At 42.4% G+C, this 27,807-nt stretch overlaps 1 protein-coding gene across 1 annotated transcript in view; it reads right to left on the reverse strand.

Annotated features, from left to right (window-relative positions):
• Nucleotides 1-27,807, reverse strand: part of SLC7A11 (solute carrier family 7 member 11) — a 384,257-nt gene that overhangs the window by 128,982 nt on the left and 227,468 nt on the right. Inside the window, exon 7 of the mRNA XM_077279166.1 lies at nucleotides 1,063-1,186. Coding sequence (XP_077135281.1) covers nucleotides 1,063-1,186 — 124 coding nt within the window. The remainder of the gene's footprint in view (nucleotides 1-1,062; nucleotides 1,187-27,807) is intronic.

Consider the following 27,807-nt stretch of genomic DNA (forward strand, 5'->3'; position numbering starts at 1 on the left):
TAATGATAGTAATGTTGATGAGTTTTTGCTCTAGTAGAGCTCCAATCCTATTATCCATATTATTTTTTTTTCTGGGAGAATTGTGAAGAAATCAGGCCCACTGTTACACAGTAGGTTTTCTGTGGCAGAAAAACAAAGACAGATGCCACACACAGGACTGGCACTAATGCAGATTTGCCAATCTTAATCTCCCACTTTTATTTTTTTTTCTGGGAGAATTGTGAATAAATCTGGGCCACTGTATTAGAGTATATTTTCTGTGGCAAAAAGTGGCTTGAAGAGATATAAAAAAGAAAAAAAGGGAAAAAGGGACTGTACTACAATTACTATCTCCCTACAGTTATATCAGAAAAGTATGTCAGGCAGCAATAAAAAGGACTGCTGCACACAAAAGTCAAAAGTGTGGACAAACAAACAAGATAGCTGTGCAGAAAGGAAGGAGCAACAGGATTTGTGCTTTGAAAAAAGCAGTTGGTTTGCACAGCGGCGTACACACAGCAACGCAGCTATCAGGGAGCCTTATAACCTACAGAGCTGTTGCACAGAAATCGAGCCTCCACTGTCCCAAAAAGAAAAGGTGGTGTTGGACAGTGGAAATCGCTACGACACAATCGGTTTGGGGCTTAATTTACCCTGCCTAACGCTATGCCTGCTTCTGACGAAGCGGCAGCAACCTCTCCCTATGCTCAGATCAGCAGCAGTAACATGGCGGTCGGCGGGAACGCCCCTTTATAGCCCCTGTGACGCCGCAGAAAGCAAGCCAATCACTGCCATGCCCTTCTCTAAGATGGTGGGGACCAGGACCTATGTTATCACGCTGCCCACACTCTGCGTGCACCTTCATTGGCTGAGAAATGGCGCTTTAAGCGTCATAGGAAACGCGACTTTGGCGCGAAGATCGTGTACCGCATGGCCGATCCCACGCTGGGATCGGGTTGGGTTTCATGAAACCCGACTTTGCCAAAAGTCGGCGACTTATGAAAATGACCAATCCATTTCGCTCAACCCTAGTCTGGACTGCTAAGACTTAAAGTCCCTAGAGCACACCAAAATGGATCTTACCACTGCAACTGCACTGGAGAGGACCAGCTCTTCCGCTGTAATGGCGGTGTAGTAGGCCACATTGGTTAAGACGTATCCAACTGTTACAATCACCATTGATATGCATATTGCAAGAGGTATGTTTCTGATGAAGAAAAGAAGAAAGATTGCGTTACATTCTGATTTATTATATATAAATGCTAAATCTATACTCAAGATATGTGATGCTCCCGAGAATGCACAACACTACTCTATGCACAACATTACTATTCTTTTCTGCCTGTCAGCATTTCATTCCTTGTCCAAACAATGTTACTGAGAAGTGGGAGACAAATGTTATACTTGCTCCTTGCTTCATGGCTGCAGCCTGTCATGAGCGTCCTGTTCTCGGTGCTATATGTATTATCATCTGTGGTCACACTAGTTAGGTTTGTTAAGGAGGTCATACACTCTAGATTAAGGGTTGGACAATCATTAAAGGGAATTTGTCAGAAGGCTTTTGCTATGTAATCTGACAGCACTGATTCCAGAGATGCATCACTTAATTGACTGGGTGTAGCGGTTATAATAGAGTCACAGTTTTCTTTGCTGCAGATCTAGCAGAGCTCAGTTGTTGGATCATGTATGAATCCGCCAGCTCCACGGCTTTCTATGTACATTGTATAGTGACAGAGAGCTGCTAATCAATGCCGGGGTGTGGTTGGACTAGGATGCATGAGACACCTAGTCCTATAGTTATAATCTTCTGCTGATAAAACACTGAATGTATTTAGACAGAAAAACACAGCCTAGTAATCAGAAATCAGGATCTCTGCTACTACATTATGGGGTTCTCAAATTAAATAGCAAAAACCTGCTGATAGATTCCTTTCAAATGAATAGTCGTCTGGTGAACGATCATTACGCAAATGCAGCTATAGGCATTTTAGGCCACATTGGCCATTACACTTGTTCAACGTTGGAACATTTTGTTGAAGAAACATCATTTATGGGCAAAAGACTGTTACACACACAATTCAATCACTCTATTAAGAGGAACTTTTTTTTTCAATTAGCTTAGATTTTGATAGAACTAGAACATGATATTCTGAATTTATTTCATATCTGTTATGACAGTACCATTCCTCTTTTAGATAGTTATGTTATTCTGTGGTATAATTACCCCCTTTATTATCTAAAAATGATTAAACTAATGAAGGTCACAGTTTATATAAATATATTTTAATAATATAGCAAGCTAAGATTAAACCAATTATTCTAAACATTTCTAAAATAATTAATTATCTTAAATAATGAAAATACAATGAACCTTTAATGAACTATTATTGTAATCAGAGGTAATTTTCATTTTGTTGATTTTCTTTCTTTTCCCAAATAGCAGTGGAAGCTCAACTAGTCAAAAATGTTATCTCTATGACCTTTCAAAGGTTATTGGTAATCATAAAAAGTCATATAGTGGTCACAAGTTCATATCCTTAGTGCCACATGACAGCCAAAACTAGATCTCAAATGTAAATCATTATTTCTCAGCTATCATCTATCTAGATCTCATTTTCCTGGACTCGTTTCAGTGTGAGGCTGATAGGGAAGAGGGATTTTACATTAAACAAGCTCTCCTCCTCCTATCAAAATTTTCATCTTCTTAATATATTGCAGTCTCCATGTTATATAACACTGTGAACTTACAATTGCTCATTTTCCCTTTCACCTCAGTTAACCCTTCTCTTTTCCATGAGGTCTATGACGTCATGTGATTAAAACCTGACAAGCTGAATCCTTCTAAGCTCTATGTAGAAACACAAGGTCAGTTTTCCCAGCATGACTCATGAGTCACTGCAAAAGTCCCTGACAGGAAGGAGGAGAAGAGCAGCTGGGTCAGGAGATGAAGAAGGGAATGATAAATGTAGACATGAGACGTTCTGTTTCTACATAGAGCAGAGGAAAGAGAAGAATTAGCTGGGTAGAAAGACCAAAGGAGCAATTGTAAGTACACAGTGCTGTATAATATGATGATTGTAATTTATTAAGAGGATAACAACTTTGAGGGGAGGGCTTTTTTTTAACTGCCAAGACATTTGACGTATGTATATGGGTATGTGCACACATTGAATATTTGCAGCAGATTTTCCTGTGTTGATAGGTAAACTGCCGCATCAAATATTTGTGTTTTATTTGCATTTTACTTGTTGGAATAACACTGGAAGAATTGACATGCTGCAGGTTTTGAAAAAAAGTTACCGTATTTTCCGGCGTATAAGACGACTTTTTAACCCCCGAAAATCTTCTTAAAAGTCGGGGGTCGTCTTATACGCCGGGAATCGTCTTGTACGCCGGTGTATATGGTGGGTGGGGAGGGGGAGTGATCCTGATGACGAGGGGGCGTCTCACAGGAAAGTGAGTAATCCCCATTACCTTATCCTAGCGGTGCAGCGTGGGGGTGTCAGTGCTGGGAGCGGCGGCGGCTGCTGTGTTCTGGTGCGGCGGCTCCTCTTCTGTGTGGGGCCTCTGTGCTGTGGGGTGGCGGCGGCAGCGGCGTATCTTTATCCAGTTGGGGCTCCTCCGGCATCTCCTTAGCCCTGGAGGCCCCGCCGCAACTCCATCGGTGCAATGTGGTGGCCTCCGGGAAAATGGCCGCTGCTCAGATTCAGATCTCGTGTCCCGAGATTTCGGGACGAGATCTGAATCTGAGCAGCGGCCATTTTCCCGGAGGCCACCGCATCGCACCTATTGAGCTGCCTCCGGGAAAATGGCCGCTGCATTGCACCGATGGAGTTGCGGCGGGGCCTCCAGGGCTAAGGAGATGCCGGAGGAGCCCCAACTGGATAAAGATATGCCGCCGCCACCGCCACCCCACAGCACAGAGGCCCCACACAGAAGAGGAGCCGCCGCACCAGAGCACAGCAGCCGCTGCACCAGAGCACAGCAGCCGCCGCCGCCACTCCCAGCACTGAGACCCCCACGCTGCACCGCTACGATAAGGTAATGGGGGATACTCACTTTCCTGTGAGACGCCCCCTCGTCATCAAGATCACTCCCCCCCCCCCCCAAAAGGCACATATTCACCGGCCCTATAAGACGACATAGGGTGTATAAGAAGACCCCCGACTTTTAAGAAGATTTTATATTTTAACTGGTAAAGTTGGGGGGTCGTCTTATACGCCCAGTCGTCTTATACGCCGGAAAATACGGTAAATAAAATAAACTCTTTGGTTTAAATCTGAAAGAAAAGAATAAGCAACATGTGCATCAGGTTCCAGACATCTCATTAGCTTTGCCAAAAAGTGCAGCATACCCTTGACAAATGGGAGGAAAAAACAAAAGCTGCAAAAAATGCAGCATGTGAACAGGCCCTGTATTTTGCTTCACAGCTGAATTATTATTTTGGGGCAAAACTGTACATCACATTTGCATATTTGTGTGTTTTATGTGTGTATGTGCCTCCTGTAGTAGCAGTATTAGTAGAGGATTGCAGCTGCGCTTCTATGTGAATTTAGCAACCTTGAAGTTAAAATGGAAAAAAAACAGAACATATTAAAATTTTTAAAAATATAAAAATGACTCAAAGGAAAGAAGTTCTTCAGGACACTTATAAGCCATTTATAATGCTGATGCCATGTTTGTCCCTTTTATCAAACCTAACTCTGAATGAAATTGCTCTTGTTATTCGAGATGAATTTAATAATGCTTTTGTGCTAAATAACGTTTTATTTTTAATAATGTATTTTTTTAACAGAAGTGCTGAAAACACAAAGAATAAAATCGGTAAGTGTGAAACCATTAAGGCAGCTACAGTACAGAAAGCTGTTACGCTGCTGACCTTTGTTATTGCAAGAAAACTTGATTTACCTTTACTGGCTGAGGAAGAACTACCGTTTTCGTGGCTACTTATCAACAATCACTTCCTATGAAAATGGGAATCTGAAGACAATAATCCAATACCATTTTCTAAGTACAAAGTATTTTGCCAGCTGTGCTTTTGTCCTGTATGCTGACAGGTAAAAGTAACCCCTGCTAATATGGAAAGCTTCAGCCAGAAGCAGATATGGGATTTCTCTGCAAATTAATATAACTGTCTACAAAGAATAAAAATCCTATAAAAAAGTGTTATCGTTTTTTTCTCTTGTTATCTAAAGTGCAATATTTATGCAGTATTTCAATCCAACCATGGAATATAGACAAAGAGGGGTTTATTCCTGCAATGTCGCAGCTATATGTTATAAAGGTCTAATTTGAAAATACAGCTTTAGTTGGGAGGTTTATAGCTGACATACTACTGAACATTCAGTGGGGAAAATTGTACTTGAGTGTGTGATAATGATGCAAAACGTCCACACTATGGTGAAGATGGAATAATAATAATAATAATGTTTTCAGGGCGGTAGCAGAAAACTCTTGGACATATTAGGAATAATGCACAGAATTACATTGTTTAATTCCTTCTTGCCCCATGAAAAACTATACCTTCATGTTCGGGTGGGTGTCTCCATGAACTGCCGTACAATTACGGCTTAATAATGGAGCAACTGTCAATTGTAACATACAGCTGGCATGATGCTAGCAATGGTCCAGACTGTTTTACGCCTTACATGACACAGTCAATAGTGATTGCAGAATCTAAGTAGTTGACAGAGTCCAGCAGAGCAACCATGTCACAGTCAGGAAGTGGCAAATGTTGCTATGGCATATTCTAAATCACCAACCACTTTAAAAAAAAAGGACTAAGGCACTGGGTGACATTTCATAAATGGTAACAAAAGCTGATTTAGGCCCCCTTCACATGTACGTGTCTCCTGCACATGTGACATCCATTTTCACAGGTACAGGAGGCATGTATCCACATGTGCACCTTATAACCTGAGGGCTGCTCGCATGTCCAAGTTTTCACATGGACTGAGTGTCCGTGGGACCAACATGTACACATGTCTGTCTTTTACTGGCAGCATGGATGACAAGGTCTAATAAAAGTCCACGGATAGATAGATCGATCGATGGATAGATAGATATTCATCAAATATATAACACAACCCCACGACTCATTATAAAATTGCACCCTTTAGTGCCTTGCATGTGGAGTTTATTGTACAGCTTTGTATAACCTAATAAATATATAAATGAAAAAAAAACTTTGTAACCAGCAAAGGTAAAACAGACAGTTGAGAGCTAATATTATCAGGCAAGGAAAGTCTATGTGTATGTGTGTACCATCTGTGTGCAATCCATGTGACATATACTGGAATTTAATGCATTCAAGAAATTACTATTTTTTATGTTAAATATGAACTAATATAATAGATAGATAGATCGATCGATCCACAAAAATGGAAGCAGCACACCATAATAGAATCAAATCACGTGCAATTTATTTGCCCATCTGGCGACGTTTCGGTCCAAAAAATTGTGAACCTTTTTCAAGCAATACAAAGGCGCAAATGCACAATATTTAAGGCAATCGAGTTATCCAGGTATTTAGCAGCAATTTTTGAATATATAAGAAATACCATATTATTTTAAACAATTCAAAGGCATAATAATAAAGTGCATAAACAATGTGATGTGCTAAAGTGCATGTTTAAACAAAGACACATACATATAGTCATCTTTTTACATATCAAAATCATAATTAGCGATCACTGACAGCTGTATATTATTAACACCAAATATGACTCACCCTATTCATATTCTAAGAATAGAGACGAATCTCGGCATTCTAATTAACTAAATGCACATAACCGGACGTATTGAAACGTTAAGGCTGCGGGTATTCCCTCTAATGCACAGTTGTTCACTGAAGTCCTCCGCTCCATCTTGGAAAATGATATTTCACAGCGCAGGTGCCGGACTGGAACAATGACCATTTCCTCTGCGCTCTCTACTCGTATGCCCAGTAAGAGGCAGAGATCCTAAACGGGAAGACGTGTAGAGCGAGCAGAGGAGGTGGCATGGAGGATTTCAGAAAGAATAGGACTATACTTCATGGACTACATCTAAGGTGTGGACCCTCTACCTTACCAGAGTCAACAAGGAGCTGATCACCTTTTTTGAGCCTTAGATTGCATATATCCCACATATCGGGAAGGAATAGAGAATTCCGTTGCTGCTGCTCAGAGTCAAAGTGCAAAGTCTGTATTTGGAGACAAGTAAGGCCAGAGATGCAGCATGAAGTTTACAGTTTTAAGGAAAATACATCTCATCTCAGGAATAACAGGTGTGCTAGGGTGGGAAACCGAAGCGCTCCTTCTACTGAATGTGACTACAAAGAAGACCATTTGTAGTCATGAACCACTGGTTCACCACATAATTCTGTACAGCAGTTCCGAACGGTAGAATTTATGCTCAAGAATAAAACGAACATTAATAAGTTAATAATAAGAAAGTAAAACACACGAGAAAGAGATATATTTAGCACTTTTGGTTCCAATCTGTCTAACCTGCCCTGCCCTGTTCCCTTTGGAATCATTCTACCGTCTATGTACAGATCCTAGATAGTAATGTTTATCAGTAAGTGGCATAGTTCTGGAATTATGATTTGAATGTGCTAGAAAGGTTTTTTCAAATTGCAATGGAAGCTTTTTATAAATGGCCTGTCAGGTAAGAGCAATGCTTCATTCATCCTTTCTGTGGTTTGTATGATGATATTACAAAGGTCAGGCTGTAAACTAATTACTAATATTATCTATCAGAGCTTATACTAGCCTATGTTTGTGATGAATGACAATTTAATATCATGCGAAAATGTCACTATACAATGGTTATTATTTTTCTTTGCTCTTCTTCAGTCTCCATAGTAATAGTTAAATAAAAGCACGGTTGCAGTAAGGATTTTTTAGAATTTCACAGTGCCGCTCTGAGTTGAAATCAAAAGAAATAGAACTGGAGAATTATCAATTCAGACAAAAATTTGGATGGCTAAAGGAGTTGTCTAGTATTTTACAAAAGCTGAACAGGAGTAGATAATATTAAAAAAATAAAGAAATCACCATTAATTGCCATTGAATCCCATGCTTATACAGAAATCACCTCTTTTCCTGCAGTGATGACTTGCCATCAATCAGTCATGTAACCACTTATGCTAATCACTGACTTTAATGGTCACATGCCATTCATGCAAACATTACTGCTGTGTTCAATGTTTGGCTGCTGTAATCAGACAGGATCATCTGAGGCCACCTAATCGATGATGCTGGATTAGCAGGATAATCAGAACAATCCCTCCTTTCAGATAAGTTTGAAAAAAAACATGATAGCTGAAGTAGAACAGTGAAACAGTACACTGTAAAACCAATATAGAGTCCAAACTGGACACCAAAATTAATTTAGACCCAAGTTCAGACCTAAAAATTAACTCAAACAAAACAAACCCAAAAACTCATCTAGACTCAAGACCAGGCACACAAAACTTAATTTACCATATATACTCGAGTATAAGCCGAGATTTTCAGCCCAAATTTTTGGGCTGAAAGTGCCCCCTCGGCTTATACTCGAGTCACGGTCGGCGGGTGAGGGGGAGAGGGCGCTGAGGCATACTTACCTGCTTCCGGGGCTCCTGGCGCTCCCCCTGCCCATCCTATGGTCTTCGGTCCTGCAGCTCTTCCCCTGTTCAGCGGTCACATGGGACCGCTCATTAGAGAAATGAATAGGCTGCTCCACCTCCCATAGGGGCGGAGCCGCATAATTCATTTCTCTAATCAACGGTGCCGGTGACCGCTGACAGAGGAAGAGGCTGCGGCACCGAAGACCAGCTGTCCGGGGGAAGGAGCGGGACGCCGGGAGCAGGTAAGTATTACATATTTACCTTCCCTCGTTCCACCCGCCAGGCGCCGCTCAGTCTTCGCGTCCTCTTGTTCTGACTGTTCAGGTCAGAGGGCGCGATGACGCATATAGTGTGCGCGGCGCCCTCTGCCTGATCAGTCAGTGCAGAGAGACGCCGGGACGGGACGCTGAGGAGCTGCAAGCAAGAGAGGTGAGTATGTGTTTTTTTTTTTTTTATTGCAGCAGCAGCAATGGCACAGCTTTATATGGAGTATCTATGGGGCAACGGTGCAGAGCACTATATATAAGGCACAGCTTTATGTGGAGCATCTATGGGGCAACGGTGCAGAGCACTATATATAAGGCACAGCTTTATGTGGAGCATCTATGGGGCAACGGTGCAGAGCACTATATATAAGGCACAGCTTTATGTGGAGCATCTATGGGCCAACGGTGCAGAGCACTATATATAAGGCACAGCTTTATGTGGAACATCTATGGGGCCATAATCAAAGGTCAAAGGTGCAGAGCATTATATATGGCACAGCTATCTATGGGGCCATAATCAAAGGTGCAGAGCATTATGTATGGCACAGCTATCTATGGGGCCATAATCAAAGGTGCAGAGCATTATATATGGCACAGCTATCTATGTGGCCATAATCAAAGGTGCAGAGCATTATATATGGCACAGCTATCTATGGGGCCATAATCAAAGGTGCAGAGCATTATATATGGCACAGCTATCTATGGGGCCATAATCAAAGGTGCAGAGCATTGTATATGGCACAGCTTTCTATGGAGCATCTATGGGGCCATAATGAACTGTGCAGAGCATTATATATGGCACAGCTTTATGTGGAGCATCTATGGGGCCATAATGAACGGTGCAGAGCATTATATGTGGCACAGCTTTATGTGGAGCATCTATGGGGCCATAATGAACGGTATGGAGCATCTATTTTTAATTTTGAAATTCACCGGTAGCTGCTGCATTTTCCACCCTAGGCTTATACTCGAGTCAATAAGTTTTCCCAGTTTTTTGTGGCAAAGTTAGGGGGGTCGGCTTATAATCGGGTCGGCTTATACTCGAGTATATACGGTATATCCCAGACAAGTCCCTAAAATTGCTTTACACCCTAGATCATATAGTCCCAAAATCAATTAAAATTTCAAATCAGAATTCTCCATTTAACTCCCACACCTTGGCCCGGGGACGGGACTTCTTCAACTTAGTGTGGCGGCACAAAGTGGAAGAGAACCTGATTTAGGAGTAAGATCCCATTGTCATAAGAATTTATGATCTAAATAGAATGTCATGATCTAAAACAGCATCAATTATATTTTTTATTGTATGCCCACTGGTAAGTCTATGTTTGCATGACTTTGTTAATTATTCAATGTTGTCCAGCATTGTGGAAGCAAAATTACAAGAGTCCGAAAAACTGAATTGTTTTACAGTGATAAAAATGGATACACTGATGACACAGGGACAGAAAACATGACACACATACCGGTTTTGCACATAAAACATATATGTATGTTTTATGCCGACATGTGAATGAGGTCTTAAGGTCCTAAACAGGATGCAGTAATAAAATCATATAAAACACTTAAATAGACCAGATATTCAAACATAAAAAATCCAATAATATTGCAAAATGATTTTTAATTCATAATTAGCTTCAAAAAATAAAACCTCTAAAAGGCATATTAAATAACAATTACGGTAGATATAGATGAACACATTACAGATAGAGATTATGTGTTTACTAGAGATGAGCAAACTTTTTAAGCTTTGGTTCGGGCTTGGATTGGCGAATTTCCCCATGTTTGCGGAACAGTTTGCAGAACTTATGCGAACCCCATTGAATTTAATGGGATCAGTGTCGGACTGGAACACCTTGGGCCCACCAGAGAAAATCATTCTTGGGGCCCACTATGTAGCTACATAGAAATAAATACAAGACCACCAATTGTGCGGTAAAACACGCTAATATCAGGATAAAATATAAGGTAGTACACATCTTAATTATGTAGCAGGGGTTGAAGTAGCCCCCCTTATAGAATATAAAGTAGGCCCCTCATAGAATATAAAGTAGCCAACTCATAGTATATAAAGTAGCCCCCTCATAGGGTACAATGCAGCCCCCTCATATAGTATAATGTAGCCCCCTCATAGAATATAATGCAGCCCCCTATAGAATATAATGTACCCCCCATAGAATATAATGCAACCAGCCTCATAGAGCATAATGCAACCCCCTCATAAGGTATAATGCAGCCCCCCGTAGAATATAATGTAACCCCCTCATAGGGTATAATGCAACCCCCTTCATATAGTACAATACAGCCCCCAAGAATATAATGTAGCCCCCTCAGAGTATGATGCAGCCCCTCCATAGAATATAATGCAGCCCCCCTCATAAAATATAATGCAGCCCTTCACAGAATATAATGTAGCCCCCTCAGAGTATCATGCTGCCCCTCTTAGAGTATAATGCTGCCCCCCTCATAGGGTATAATGCAGCTCCCCACATAGGGTATAATGCAGCCCTCCCTCATAGCGTATAATGCAGCTCCCCCATAGGGTATAATGCAGCTCCCCCATAGGGTATAATACAGCTCCCCCATAGGCAATAATGCTGCCCCCCTCATAGGGTAAAATGCAGCTCCCCCTTAGGGAATAATGCTGCCCCCATAGAGTATAATGTAGCTCCCCCTATAGGGAATTATGCTGCCCCCTCATAGGGTACAATGTAGTTCCCTCATAGAGAATAATGCTGCCCCATAGGGTATAATGCAGCCCTCCCTCCTAGGGTATAATGCAGTCCCCTCATAGGGTATAATGCAGCTCCCCCATAGGGTATAATACAGCTCCCTTCATAGGGTATAATGCAGCTTCCCCCATAGGGAATAATGCTGCTCCCCATAGGGTATATTAAAGCTCCTCCATATGGAATAATGCTGCCCCCCTCATGGAGAATAATGCTGCCCCCTCAGAGGGTATAATGCTGCCCTCCTCATAGGGTACAATGCAGCTCCCCCATAGGGTATAATGCTGCCCCTATAGGGTATAATGTATCTCCCCCATAGGGAATAATGCTGCCCCACTCATAGGGTATATTGTAACTCCCCCATAGGGTATAATGCTGCCCCCATAGATTATAATGTATCTCCCCCATAGGTAATAATGCTGCCCCTCTCATAGGGAATAATGCTGTCCCCCTCAAAGGGTATACTGCTGCCCCCATAGGGAATAATGCTGCCCCCTTAATGGGGTATAATGCTGCCCTAACAAGGGAATAATGCTGCCCTCTCATATGGAATAATGCTGCCCCCCTCATAGGGAATAATGCTGCCCTCTCATAGGGTATAATGCTGCCCCTCATAGGGTACAATGTACCCCCCATATGATATAATGCTGCCCCCCCCATAGGGAATAATGTTGCCCCAGACTCACTGATATATATAAAAAAACACACAATACCCACTTCTCCTTCTCGGTCCCACGTTGATTCCGGTGGCGGCTCTGCTCTGATGTCAGGAGCTGTGCTGCAGTTGGCCTCACACACAGCAGGTACACAATGAAGTGACATCATTGTGCACCCACTGTGTGTCAGAGGCGAGTGTAATAATGGGAGAGGGAGCATCATCTGATGCTCTCTCCTCCATTAATGCGCGCTGGGGGCATCGCTGGTGACGGGTCCCCCTGGCTTACGACCCCATATTGGCCACATGGGCTGGGGACCCCTGAGGGAGAGGGAGTGGGGGCCCTCATCTGCGGACCCTAATAGCGGACAGTGTTAGCTGCAGCATGCGGAAAATGCTGCCTGCTATTATAGTGAAATGAATTCACTCCTCTACACGTCCATGGGGCGTGGGGAAGCGTGAATATTCATTTCACTTTAGCAGCCAGAGCAAGCTTAGGCTTCCTGTCACCTGCTGCTGCTCTGCTGGCACCAGGGGCCCTATAGCAGCTGTGTGGTGTGCCACTATTAGTGACACCCCACTGGCTGGGGGCCCCTGGAGTAGCAGGGGCCCTAGGCAGCTGCTGGCCATGTATCCCAGCAGGTGTCAGGGCCTGGGCCCACCGGAGAATCCTCCAGTTTTCCAGTGGCCCAGTCCGACCCTGAATGGGATGCAATACCAAACAAATAGAAAACGCCATCAAGGGGGTCAAACTGCTCAAATGAGGACAAAAGCAAAAGTGCCACCAATTGAACCAGAGCACAAATAGTATAATTGTACAGAAAGGGTGCATGGGACAGTGAAACAGAGCTTGGACCAGAATTTCTAGTTTAAACATTGATCAGTAACAGGTGGATTAGTGACAGTTGTAGGCCTGGTGCTCTGAGAGCCCTGCCAAATTGAGGCAACAAACATGAAGGAGACACAATTTGAAGCCTAAACATTATAGTCAGACACCAGGAAAAGTGATTTCAATTGACCCAAAGTAGAAAATTTATAATGGTGCAGCAGTCAGGCATGGTCTGGGCCAGCATTTACTGCTTTTAAATTAAAGAAAATCTGTCACCCCAAAAATGGCCTATAAACTAAGGCCACCGGCATCAGGGTCTTATCTACAGCATTCTGTAATGCTGTAAATAAGCCCCGATGTATCCTGAAAGGTAAGCAAAACAGGTTATATTATACTCACTCAGGGGCGGTCTCGCTGTGGTCCGGTCCGATGGGCGTCGCTGTCCGGGTCCGGCGCCTCCCATCTTCATACATCACATCCTCTTTTTGTCTTCTTGCTGCGGCTCCTGCGCAGGCATACTTTGTCTGCCCTGTTGAGGGCAAAGCAAAGTATTGCAGTGCACAGGCGCTGGGCCTCTCTGACCTTTCCTGGCGCCTGCACACTGTAGTACTTCATACATGGTATGAAGATGGGAGGCGCCGGACACAGAACGCGACGCCCATCGGACCAGACCGCCGTGGGACCGCCCCTGGGTGAGTATAATATAACCTGTTTTTCTTATCTTTCAGGATACATAGGGGGCTTATTTACAGCATTACAGAATGCTGTAGATAAGCCCCTGATGCCGGTGGCCTTAGTTTGTAGGCCATTTTTGTTGTGACAGATTCCCTTTAAGTTGAAATTAAGAGGTTTGGTGAGGGACCGGTGCAGGCCTGCTGTGCTCAGAGCCCTGATACCTGGTACCTCATACAACAGCTCAAACTGCTTTTCTGCTCAGCCACACTAATGTGGCACAAATATCAGCTGCGCAGTCTGCTATTGTTAGCAGTCAGGCATGGTCCATGTATGAAACAAGGTCTGGGCCAGCATTTACATGTCCATCAAGTTCAACCTTTCTCCACCAATTATAATTTTATTACTAAATTATCTATAGCCCACAATGTTATGTGTACTGTGGAAAATCCTATTTAGCTGCTGGAATCTCCTTTCTTCAACCTGTAATTAGTGTCCTAAGGTTCTTAGTATGGTTTTCGGAGAAATTAAGTCATGTGCCAATCCTTTGTATTGACCATACATGTACTTATACTTATAAATGAGATCTCCTCTGAGTAGTGTTGAGCGATACCGTCCGATACTTGAAAGTATCGGTATCGGAAAGTATCGGCCGATACCGGCAAAGTATCGGATCCAATCCGATACCGATACCCGATACCAATACAAGTCAATGGGACTCAAGTATCGGACGGTATTCCTGATGGTTCCCAGGGTCTGAAGGAGAGGAAACTCTCCTTCAGGCCCTGGGAACCATATTAATGTGTAAAAGAAAGAATTAAAATAAAAAATATCGCTATACTCACCTGTCCGACGCAGCCTGGACCTCAGCGAGGGAACCGGCAGCGTTGTTTGTTTAAAATTCGCGCTTTTACTTGGTTACGTGAAGTCCCGGCTTGTGATTGGTCAGGGCGGCCATGTTGCCGGGACGCGGACCAATCACAGCAAGCCGTGACGAAATTACGTCACGGCTTGCTGTGATTGGTCCGCGTCCCGGCAACATGGCCGCCATTAACCAATCACAAGCCGTGACGTCACGGGAGGCTGGACACGCGCGTATTTTAAAAAGCGCGCGTGTCCAGCCTCCAGTGACGTCCCGGCTTGTGATTGGTTAATGGCGGCCATGTTGCCGGGACGTCACTGGAGGCTGGACACGCGCGCTTTTCAAAATACGCGCATGTCCAGCCTCCCGTGACGTCCCGGCTTGTGATTGGTTAATGGCGGCCATGTTGCCGGGACGTCACTGGAGGCTGGACACGCGCGCTTTTCAAAATACGCGCATGTCCAGCCTCCCGTGACGTCCCGGCTTGTGATTGGTTAATGGCGGCCATGTTGCCGGGACGTCACTGGAGGCTGGACACGCGCGCTTTTCAAAATACGCGCATGTCCAGCCTCCCGTGACGTCCCGGCTTGTGATTGGTTAATGGCGGCCATGTTGCCGGGACGTCACTGGAGGCTGGACACGCGCGCTTTTCAAAATACGCGCATGTCCAGCCTCCCGTGACGTCACGGCTTGTGATTGGTTAATGGCGGCCATGTTGCCGGGACGTCACTGGAGGCTGGACACGCGCGCTTTTCAAAATACGCGCATGTCCAGCCTCCCGTGACGTCACGGCTTGTGATTGGTTAATGGCGGCCATGTTGCCGGGACGCGGACCAATCACAGCAAGCCGTGACGTAATGTCGTCACGGCTTGCTGTGATTGGTCCGCGTCCCGGCAACATGGCCGCCCTGACCAATCACAAGCCGGGACTTCACGTAACCAAGTAAAAGCGCGAAATTTAAACAAACAACGCTGCCGGTTCCCTCGCTGAGGTCCCGGCTGCGTCGGACAGGTGAGTATAGCGATATTTTTTATTTTAATTCTCTTTTTTACACATTATTACATTAATGTTGTTGCGATACCCGATACCCGATACCACAAAAGTATCGGATCTCGGTATCGGAAATTCCGATACAGCAAGTATCGGCCGATACCCGATACTTGCAGTATCGGAATGCTCAACACTACCTCTGAGACATATTTTTTTTCTAAGGTAAACAAGCCCAACTTTTCCAACCTCTCATCATGTGAAGTTCTGAAAAATCTTTTTTTAAAAAGGTATTGTACCTAGATTACCCAAGTCCTGCTCCTTCTCATAGGTAAAAAAAGGATAAATATAGGACATTGAAACATTCAAACAAATGATACAAACTGATACAGCACTAGGATGTACATGTCATTCAGAAATGCTGTGTGTCCTCCACATTACCCTTCAACATGCATTTCGATCACACTTCGTCATTGACTAAATATTATATCTCTGAAAAAGTATAGAATCCTACACAATAATTTCACATTTTCCTAATTTTCTCATTTTTTCTTAATGATACAATATTGTCTAGCAGTATACCATTGTGAAAACAAAATTATATTGAAATCCAGAGAAGCTGAGTTGTTTTGCATTCATGCCTAGGTTTGTATTCATTATATAATTGTACTATGCAAAAATGACAAGGACAACAATGATAAGATCATTGAAGATTTAAATGCTCCAATAAACCACCGAGATAGCAATTCCTCGAAAATTCAGTGGGCTGAAGCAAATTCCCCAATTTGTAAATCTTTTTTTCAATGTCATGTAATAGTTAAAAGTTATAGTCAGAAAAGAGGGAAGGAAACAAAATTACAATATAAAAAGATATTACTGCTCACATCTTTATGCTGATATCAGAGAAGAGGAGATAAACTCTGCTAGCTATTGTAACAATCCTAAAAGTCAATATCGAACCTTTAAAGGGAACCTGTCACCACGTTTTTGGAAGATGGGATAAAAATAGCGTTAAATAGGGGCAGAGGTGGGCGTTACATTAGTGTGTGTGTTATGCGTTTATTACCCACCTAAGTTGCCGAAATAACTTTGCAAAGTCTCCGTTTTCGCCTGTCAATCAGGCTGGTCAGGTCGCATGGGCGTTGTCTTCCCCCAGATTTGGCGTAGTTTTCCGTTGGTGGCGTAGTGGTGTGCGCATGCCCAAAGTCCGGAATCCTCTTCCAGGGGATTTAAAATAGCGCGGTGTTCGTTATTGCATTGGTGATCGGTGGGCGCGGCCATCTTCCTTTGGCCGCGCGTGCGCAGAAGCGGCGCTCTGCTGGCCGCGGCTTCAGGAAAATGGCCGCCGCGATATCCATCTGCGCACGCGCGGCATCCCGCGGCCATTTTCCTGAAGCCGCGGCCAGCAGAGCGCCGCTTCTGCGCACGCGCGGCCAAAGGAAGATGGCCGCGCCCACCGATCACCAATGCAATAACGAACACCGCGCTATTTTAAATCCCCTGGAAGAGGATTCCGGACTTTGGGCATGCGCACACCACTACGCCACCAACGGAAAACTACGCCAAATCTGGGTGAAGACACCACGCCCATGTGACCTGACCAGCCTGATTGACAGGCGAAAACGGAGACTTTGCTAAGTTATTTCGGCAACTTAGGTGGGTAATAAACGCATAACACACACACTAATGTAACGCCCACCTCTGCCCCTATTTAACGCTATTTTTATCCCATCTTCCAAAAACGTGGTGACAGGTTCCCTTTAAAGGTCCTTGCCACATGACTTAGAATAATAATCCAAACCAGTAATTCAATATTCAGAGACGTGTTTTAAATTCCCAAAGGAATGTAGTATGGCCTTTAAGTCTCCTTATAAAGACTTGGCACTCTATGCAAGGAAAACTTTACCTATACACCCCCTATCAATATCTTCTCGCCCAGCCAAATTAGCTCTCCAGCTTTGCACTCATGAGGGAACAAAACGTATTTCTGTAAATTAAGTTTCTAGCTTGGCTTCTTAACCTAAATCATGTGGCGAGGCCATTTAGACAGCATTCCTCGAGGGCCACCAACCATGCATGTTTTCAAGATTTCCTTAGCATTGCACAAGGTGCTGTAATCATTATGTGTGTAGGTGATTAAATTATCACCTGTGCAGTACAAGAAAATCCTGAAAACATGACCTATATGCGACCCTTGAGGAATGCAGTTTGAGACCTCTGATTTAGAGGGTCAATACTGACTTTTAGGTTTGCTGCTTCTAATAGGTGGCACTAAAAATTGTTAAAGAGAAATTTTACCCCTAGACTAAATAACTGTTTTATAAGAAGGCCAAATCGGCATACCGTAGAATGAGAGATTTCTAACCTTTGAGACTATACTATTTGGGTCCTAAAACATCAGAGCCACAATCCAGCAGACAGCTCTTTTGGAGATAGTCACTTGATACTTGGTTATTCATAAATATGACTTTGAACTTATTGATTATATATTATACATGAACAATTATGGCAACAAAGACAAATTAAATGTGCATTTGTTCCTTAGGCTACTTTCACACTAGCGTTGCTTGCAATACGTTGCAATGCGTCGTTCAGGAGAAAAAACGCATCCTGCAAAGTTGTCTTCAGGATGCGTTTTTTCCCCATAGACTAACATTACCGACGCATTGCGACGTATTGCCACATGTCGCAACCATCGTGCGATGGTTGCGTCGTGTTTTGGCGGACCGCCACCACAAAAAAAGTTACATGTAACTTTTTTTGTGCGTCGAGTCCGCCATTTTCGACTGCGCATGAGCGGCTGAAACTCCGCCCCCTCCTCCCCAGACCTTGTAATGGGGCAGCGGAAGCATCGTGAGACTGCTTCCGCTGCCCACATTGGGCATTTATTTCACAGCATGCGTCGGTATGTCGGCCCGATGCACTGTGACGGGCCCGTACCGACGCTAGTGTGAAAGCGGCCTTATAGACATAGGTGGTCTTAGGTATCACTTAAACTGATTATACATTATAGATACCTGTCAAACCAACAGGTATCGCACTCAAATCCATTATTCTGTTCAAACACATGCTTGGCTCAGCCATAGCAGAGATGTAGTTTATAAGTAGTTTACAAATTTAGAGTAGGAACTGTTGTGAATTCTGTTGTGGGTTCTGCTCTTAGGCTCCCTCCGGTGGTTATAAGTGGTAGTGCTGCTGTTTGTCCTTCACAACAGTCATCAGCTGCTTCCACTTTGGACGGGGCTATTTAGTCTGGCTCCTTCCTTTATTGAGTGCCAGTTGTCCATTGTTTTCTAGGGATCCACATCTCTGCTTGGTTTCTCATTCTGGATTGTCCAAATCATCAAAGATAAGTCCTGGCTCTGTTTTTGCAGTCCACATGCGGTGGACTTAATAGTTCTGTGAATTGCTATGTTTTTTCTTGTCCAGCTTTGTCTGTGTTAAGATTTACTCAGCCAAGTTGGAAGCTCTGGAGTCACAGAGTTACCCTCCATGCCTTTAGTTAGGTGTGGAGATTTTTGTATTCTCTGTGGTGGATTTTGTAGTATTTTTTATACTGACCGCACAGTACTCTTTCCTGTCTTTTCTTTCTAGGTAGCGTGGCCTCCTTTGCTAAATTCTGTTTTCAGTCTGCGTTTGTAATTTCCATCTCCTCTCACAGTCAATATTTGTGGGGGGGCTGCCTTTTCTTTGGGAATTTTCTCTGAGGCAAGATAGTATTCCTGTTTCTTTCTTTAGGTGTAATTAGTCCTCCGGCCGTGACGAGGTGTCTAGGGAGTGACAGGAACATCCCACGGCTACTTTTAGTTGATGTGTTAAGTTCAGGGTCTGCGGTCAGTATAGAGGCCACCTACTCCAGAGCTCGTCCATGCTGCTCCTAGGCCACCAGTTCTTAACAAGGAACAATGAATCAAACAAGTTAAAGACATGTTGAAGAATATGCATGATATGTATTTCTCATGACACACATTCACATTAGATCCTCTGGTGACCCCCAAAACTCATAGCTAACTCACAGAATAGCACATATTTATTAACTATCCATAGAATCCTTTCTCCTGGCATAACAAACCCAATCAACCCTACAATCAATTCTTCAAGAAAATTAGAATTGAAACAATTATAGGTAAACAGTTAAAGAGGATTTCCTGTTCAGTAGCTGTTTTCCCGTTTTCCAGTTCTGAGTTAGGAATGGTCAACCATCTGTCTTGGAGATCATAAGAACGTCTAATGTGTATGAGGTCAGTCACGGTTGACCTGCTAGCTCTGTGAGCTCTCAGATGTTACATGGCATGAAAGAGTGCACTGAAATTGGCCAGATTTAGCTTTCCGGCCACTTGCAAAGGAAGTAGTATAATTAAATATCTCCCCATTCTTGAGAATGGAGAAAATTTTTAATAAAGAGTATATATTTTTACAAGTACTTTGCAATTGTATCCATTTAAGATGACGAGACAGCTCTATTCACCTCATTTTGGTGTTTAAACTGAACTTGAACCAATTCATCAGCAATGTGCATCAGGTCCTGGCTGCATGAACTGAACCAGGTTTGCTAGCCTCTGAAATGGTGCATAATTTCAGAGAAAAACACTTTAATTGCCTCCAGGGTCCAAGCCCGCTCTATACACTAGTCAGACAGGCATGTCCCCCATATGCTTCTTCCCACCAGCTGCCCTGAATTGACAGGTCTCTACTAGTGATGAGTGAATATACTCGAGCATGCTCGGGGGTCCTCCTAGTATTTTTTAGTGCTCGGAGTTTTCGTTTTTCTTGAATGATTTACATCTGATAGCCAGCATAAGTACATGTGGGGGTTGCCTGGTTGCTAGGGAATCCCCACATGTACTTATGCTGGCTATCAGATGTAAATCATTCATCTGCGGCAAGAAAAACAAAAACTCCGAGCACTAAAAAATACTCGGAGAAGCATGCTCGAGAAATCTCGAGTAACGAGTATATTCGCTCATCACTAGTCTCTACCGATATGCGCATGTGGTAAGTATCCACAGGTTACTCAAAAATTTCCTTTGGCTCTTAAATAGGAATCATTAATTGGGACCACAGTTGACTACTATGGACTTCTGCTGTTATTCTAGCATATTAGCTTTACAAATACTGTTTATTAAATGATTGAGAATAACCTATAAGAAGATCATTATTTACAGCTTTAATACAATTCTTCGTACATTATCTGTAAGCCTTTTAAAAATAAATTCCTCTTGCTGAATTTATTTATCAAATTTAAGACTTGAATTTCCCAGGGGTTATTCAGGCAGATCAGTAATCATTTTAACATGATGAAAAGCAGCATTAATTTATGCCTAAATTGACGAGCCATAGGGATTCTTACCAAAGGGTCATGTTTTGTGCATGCTTTTATGCACACTTTCAAACTTTAAGTAAACCAGCATTGTTTGCATAAGCATACTTTTCATGCCTGAAGTTTTTCCTGTGTGATTATGCATCTACTGTACCTAATTGTTCGCAGACAACAGGCAGCAATCAAGGTTATTTATGCAGCGCGTTAGACTGACTCAGTTTTCGTCCTATTTAGTGTGTTTATCTTGCTTATATACGTCCTTGGTGTAGATTCCACTGAGACACGGCAGGATATCCACAGAAGCCGGCTTTCAGAAAGCAATGCATTTTAATATTGTTTTCAGATGATTGTAAAAGGTATTGAACAGTTAACAGCTATGCAATATTTTTAATAAAAAGAAACATAAATTTTCTCTTGTTTTCCCAAACTAGAACAATTTTATCTAGTTGGATCATTGTTTTTAAAAATGAGATCATGGATTAAGTCAGCTTGAAGCTAATAGGTTTTAAGAAAATTGATGATTTTGACCAAAAATCAGTATCATTTAGTAACCGTGGGACTGTTTGATCAGCAAAAAAATGAATAAAAATAATTTATGTGAGGAGGACGGTTTAGGAAATTACCAATGAATATTTTTTTAAAACATAGGTACATTTTCAACAACAACAGTATACAGGTCTAATGAAGAGATAGCACAGAGTAAGAGGGTTCAGAGGTTGGCAAATAAAGGGGTATTATTTATTGATGGCATATAGATTGGGTACTCTATCAAAGTACGATCTGTGAGAGTCTGACCACTGGGAATGTCACAATGCGTAAAATAAATCAGCTATTCAGCTTGCCAGAGTTCCATGTTGGTGTCACTCTTAGGTACTGGGGTGTTGCTAGCAGTTGGACATGATTTTTTAATCAAGTGCATCTATTTTATTTATTTTTTTATTTTTAAATGTCTAATATACTCTATGGGTACTGCGAGTTCATGGTACTATATAGTATAGCAAAAATTGCATGAACTGTCTGTTAGGTGATTTCATATTTTAGCTACCGGTGACAATAACCCTCATGCCTAAATTCAGATAGAGAGAAGACAGTAAGTTCTAATTGATGTTAGTACTGGATATCTAATCTATATGTGTCCATGTGTGGCCATCCAATGGTTGTGATTAGTGCTGAACATTATTGATGTTTGCTTACATGTAACAATATTGTAGTTTTTTTGGCATGCCTAACCAAATTTGATCAAAGTTAAGGGTTTACACATCTGTATATTTTTTAAACTACTTTAGAAATTTTCTTGGATGCATAAAGGAATAACTTTCTGTGGGAAGCACCAAATTGCCTTCAATCAGATAACTTGGATTCTAAGAAGGTGTTTTTAATTTAAAATAGGATTACTTTGCAGCATGATTATTACTTATTAAGGTTAAAGGGGCTGTCCGGTACTTTAATACTGATGACCTCGTCTTAGGATAAGTCATTAATACCAAATTGGTGGGTGGTGCGACACCCAGCACCACGGCTGATCAGTTGTTCCCATTGCCTGCGGCGGTCAGATGTTCTTAGTTGTACAGCTGGACAACACAACTCTGCTAACTGCATAGTGGTCACGACCAGGTACTGCCCATCTGGACCCTATTAGAATGAATAGAGGTGGATCTACATTACACCTCTGCAGACACTGTGCACTTGACAGAGCTATGCTATTTTGCTCCACAGCTGAGCACATCTATCAATGGCTGGGAACAGCTAATTAGAGGGGATGCAGAGTGTGGCACCTCCACCAATCCTAAAGATAGGCCATCAATGTTAAATTACTGAACAACCCCTTTAAGTTAATATTTTTCTAACAAAATAATGACTATGTTTATTTTTGGCAATTAAGTGCATGGCCTTAAACTACAAAACTTACAGTGACTATTCTACCTGCATTAAATTATATTTCTTTGGAAATGCAACCCAGTATCACTAGCAACATATTTAACACGATGTGGTATAAGCTACTCTACAGGAGGTGACAGTGGACGTGAACTTGCCATTGCCTGGCAAGTGCCCAATGACTCCTCCCTGCTCTTTCTATACATGATTATATGGATGGGATGGTCTGAAATACAAACAAGATAATACAACTAGTGAGTGCCACTACTTTTCTCACATTTGGCATGCTGATAGCTAGAAATATTGCTTTTACAATGCAATGGTTTTTCCTACGTTGTCACACAGCCCTTCATCAAAATTCAATGCCAACAAGGACAATATCACTTGTGGAGTTTACTTTTCTCTAAACTATTTAAATGGTGCCTACATTCATATGAAGCACTAACATAAAAGAGTGGCTGCAATTTTCAAGTATAATCATTCTTATATTATTATAAAAACAAAACATATATATATATATATATATATATATATATATATATGTACTGTATATATATATATATATATATATATATATATATATATATATACTAGATGGTGGCCCGATTCTAACACATCGGATATTCTAAAATATGTATGTAAGTATGTATATAGCAGCCACATAGTATATTGCACAGGCCACGTAGTATTTTGGAGCCGTGTAGTATACAGCAGCCACGCAGTTTATAACACTGCCCATGTAGTATATAACACTGCCCACGTAGTATATAGCTGCCATGCAGTATATAACACAGCCCACATAATATATAGCACAGCCACGTAGTATATAGCACAGCCCACGTAGTATAACACAGCCCACGCAGTATATAACACAGCCCACGTAGTATATAGCAGCCACGTAGTATATAACACAGCCCACGTAGTATAACACAGCCCACGCAGTATATAACACAGCCCACGTAGTATATAGCAGCCACGCAGTATATAACACAGCCCACGTAGTATATAACACTGCCCACGTAGTATATAACACAGCCCATGTAGTATATAACAATGCCCACATAGCATATAGCAGCCACACAGTATATAAAACAGCCCACGTAGTATATAGCAGTTTGGGCACCATATCCCTGTTAAAAAAAAAAATAAAAAAAAAAATAGTTATATACTCACCCTCCGGCATCCAGCGAAGCTGTCCCGATGCGCGTGCGGCTGCCACCAGCTTCCGTTCCCAGAGATGTATTGCGAAATTACCCAGATGACTAAGCGGTCTCAAGAGACCGCTAAGTCTTATGGGTAATTTCGTAATGCATCTCTGGGAATGGAAGCTGGCGGCAGCCACGCGTGCATCGGCGGCGACGGAAGGTGAGAATAGCTGTTTTTTTGTTTTTTATTATTTTTAACCTTAGATCTTTTTAGTATTGATGCTGCATAGGCAGCATCAATAGTAAAAAGTTGGTCACACAGGGTTAATAGCAGCATTAATGGACTGGAGGGGAGTATGGAGCAGGCGCCGGGCACTGACTGGATGGAAGTAGGGAGGGACTAATTCTCAGCCGGACTGTGCCCGTCGCTGATTGGTCACGGCCTAGCGGCCACAACCAATCAGCGACGTGGGATTTCCGTTATATACAGACAAACAGACGGAAGTACCCCTTTTATATATATATATATATATATATATATATATAAAAATCTAAATGATTTGAAGAGACCTCCAAAGCGAAAAACAGGCTAACGGTTCAATACTTGGCGGCATTAGCTATACTTCTTATTATTACATTGTCATATTTTGCTATGTGGATATTGAAAGTCCAAAAATATATACGCATTGAGGACTAAAGAGAATTTTGGAGACCTAGAAAAAGCCCAGATTCTGCTGTTTTTCTTTTCTAAACTTAGAAATAATTTATTTTAATCAGCAAAGCACAGCTGTACTACACAGATACAGCACTTGGATTTCTTATAGTTGGCATGCACAGTATACTGGCTTAAAATATATACTGAAATAAAAAGAATTGAAGGTAGTTTTAACTACATCAGAAATGTGTATTTTATCCCAGCAGATTCTCATAAGAATGAATTATTGAGTTTTCCTGAATATGTGATTTATGAGCTGGATAACACTGCCTTAAGCCCAAATCATTTCTAATAAAACAAGTCAGGCTTTCCTAAATTCATTCCAAATATGAAATAACGATAGGACAATGTCTGTACACATTGCGCACACAATTCATGTTCTGCATCTTTAATATTTATCTGAGAAAATGAATCATAATTAGGCTGTATAAATATTACAACTAAACCTTGATTATGGCTAGATTCACACTTTTTGGTCAGTTTTCCATTGCTTTTTTATTGGTATTTAATGTTGTGGTCTTTTAGCCAATTCTAAAAAACCTGTAAGAGAAATAGTCACAATCACCCTTTCACAAAATGTAAGGACTAACGCCACAAGAATCCCGCTGTTACATTCTGAATATTAAGTAACTGACTTATCCTTTACTGTTGCTGTGGGGTACTGTTGACCCCGTTTCTGTGAAAATAGCGCCTAGTTACCTAGCAGTCATATTACTATGAGAATGCTGATCCAATATTTATGCAGATATTATGTTATGCCATGTGCTATTTTATGTTGTGCTTTCCCTGCTGTGAATGGTTAGACAAGCACCATTACTAAGCAGTATTACGCCTACAGAGGTACACAATATATTATATTACTATATATCTGCCAATTTACATTGAAATGTTTATTGCTGCCATGTAAAAGGTGGAGATCCAACAAAGGTGTGACAGTGATGCGGTATATTGGAAGAGTGATGCAAGTGAGATATTCTTGAAAGTATGGTTAAGAGGTCCATGGTGCTATTCATTCGAGCCTGTGTTGTACTGTTTTTTTAAGTTGTGCACAGAAGAAATTTCCTCATCATACATAGTGAGTAGTGGGGGATAAGTAGCTAATATCATGTATCTTGTAAGCTACTCAAGCCCTATATTATTGTCTGCAAAGGAGCCCAGCAGGAATCTCCAGCCAGTGCCTTTGTTGGTATAGGTCTTTCCAGTGAGTAACCACCACCAAAGTTAGAGGCTGCATCTGCTATTTCTTAAGGTACCATCACACTCAGCAACTTTGCAAAGAGAACGACAACAATCCATGACGTTGCAGCATCCTGGATAGCGATCTCCTTGTGTTTGACACGCAGCAGCGATCTGGATCCCGCTGTGCCATCGCTGGTTGGAGCTAGAAGTCCAGAACTTTATTTCGTCGCCAGGTCGGCGTGTATCGTCATGTTTGACATCAAAAGCAATGATGCCAGCAACGATCATAGGGGGCGTCGCAGCGACTCCTTCTAGCCAGTCGGTACGCTCCGGCTGGTTGACATGGAGCTAACAACCAGCGAGAATGAGAAGTGAGTCGCCGTTACGTCACTGGATCGCTCCTGCATCGTTCTGGAGTTGCTGTGTTTGACGTCTCTACAGCAACCTAAACAGCGACGCTCCAGCGATCTAGTTTAGGTTTGCTCGTTGTCTATATCACCGCAGCATCGCTGAGTGTGTACCTTTAGTGAAGAATGCATTCCACAAGTGGCTAGGAAAAAGCCAGACCAGAGGGAGTCTGTCAACCTAAGAGGAGACTGGTATGTGAAGGTGTAAAATACTGCAGAAATGGCAAGGAAGCCGGTGCTTGAGTGTCAGGGTCTGACAAAGCTTACTAAGTATCAGGAATGCACAGGATTGTTAGACATAGACTAAACAACACAGTGCTGTTTATGAAAAATGAACAAGATAGAAGAGAGGGACTGTGACAAGCAGTGGCAGAGTGTGTGTTATGCTATACAGTGATGGAGCAAAAGGGAAGCAGCTGAGGAAATTGCCAGCAGGCTATAAAAAGAGTTTTGCAATTGCATTAATTATCAATCTACTTTGTTATCTACCTTTGTTCCAAGCTGCTGCTTCTTGTGAGACTATTTGAAAACCATCAAGTTTGTTACAGCTTTAGAGACTCTTTAAAAGGAACCTGTCACCCCCAAAATCGAAGGTGAGCTAAGCCCACCAGCATCAGGGGCTTATCTACAGCATTCTGTAATGCTGTAGATAAGCCCCCAATGTATCCTGAAAGATGAGAAAAAGAGGTTATATTATACTCACCCAGGGGAGGTTCCAGTTCTGTTCTGGTCCAATGGGCGTCGCGGTCCGGTCCGGGGCCTCCCATCTTCTTATGATGACGTCCTCTTCTTGTCTTCATGTTGCGACTCCTGCACAGGTGTACTTTGTCTGCCCTGTTGAGGGCAGAGCAAAGTACTGCAATGCACAGGCGCTGGGCCTCTCTGACCTTTCCCAATGCCTGCGCACCAAAGTACTTTGCTCTGCCCTCAACAGGGCAGACAAAGTACGCCTGCGCCTGCGCCGCTGCCTGAAGACAAGAAGAGAACGTCATCGTAAGAAGATGGGAAGCCCCAGACCCGGACCGCAGCGGGACCGCCTCTGGGTGAGTATAATCTAACCTCTTTTTCTCATCTTTCAGGATACATCGGGGGGCTTATCTACAGCATTACAGAATGCTGTAGATAAGCCTCTGATGCCGGTGGGCTTAGCTCACCTTTGATTTTGGGGGTGACAGGTTCCCTTTAACTATTAAGCTCATTGAGTAGCACTAAGGTTGTACTTGAATGGTCTCCTGTACATGTCTGCATTGCTACTGCCTTCCCTGAAGGATGGAACAACTCCACTATGAAGGGCCACTGAATCCTATATTGATTTAAAGAGACACATCATTATCCAAGTAGACTTTAATCAGTTACATTTTATTGATACACTGCAGTTGACTGAAATCCATGTATGCTTATCTAAGAGCTGTGGGTATTTAAGCCTTTGAGTTTTTACTTAGAATACATCTTTGAATGTGAATCCATACATAAAATACATACAATTCACTGACCAAGGTCAGAAGGACCGATTGTAATCGTCAAAGGGATCTACTAATGTACATATAATAGATGCCTACAGCCACGACTCCTCAGATCTGCTCTAGCTTTGAA

Source organism: Ranitomeya variabilis, chromosome 1, assembly GCF_051348905.1.
Source record: "Ranitomeya variabilis isolate aRanVar5 chromosome 1, aRanVar5.hap1, whole genome shotgun sequence".
NCBI lineage: Eukaryota > Metazoa > Chordata > Amphibia > Anura > Dendrobatidae > Ranitomeya > Ranitomeya variabilis.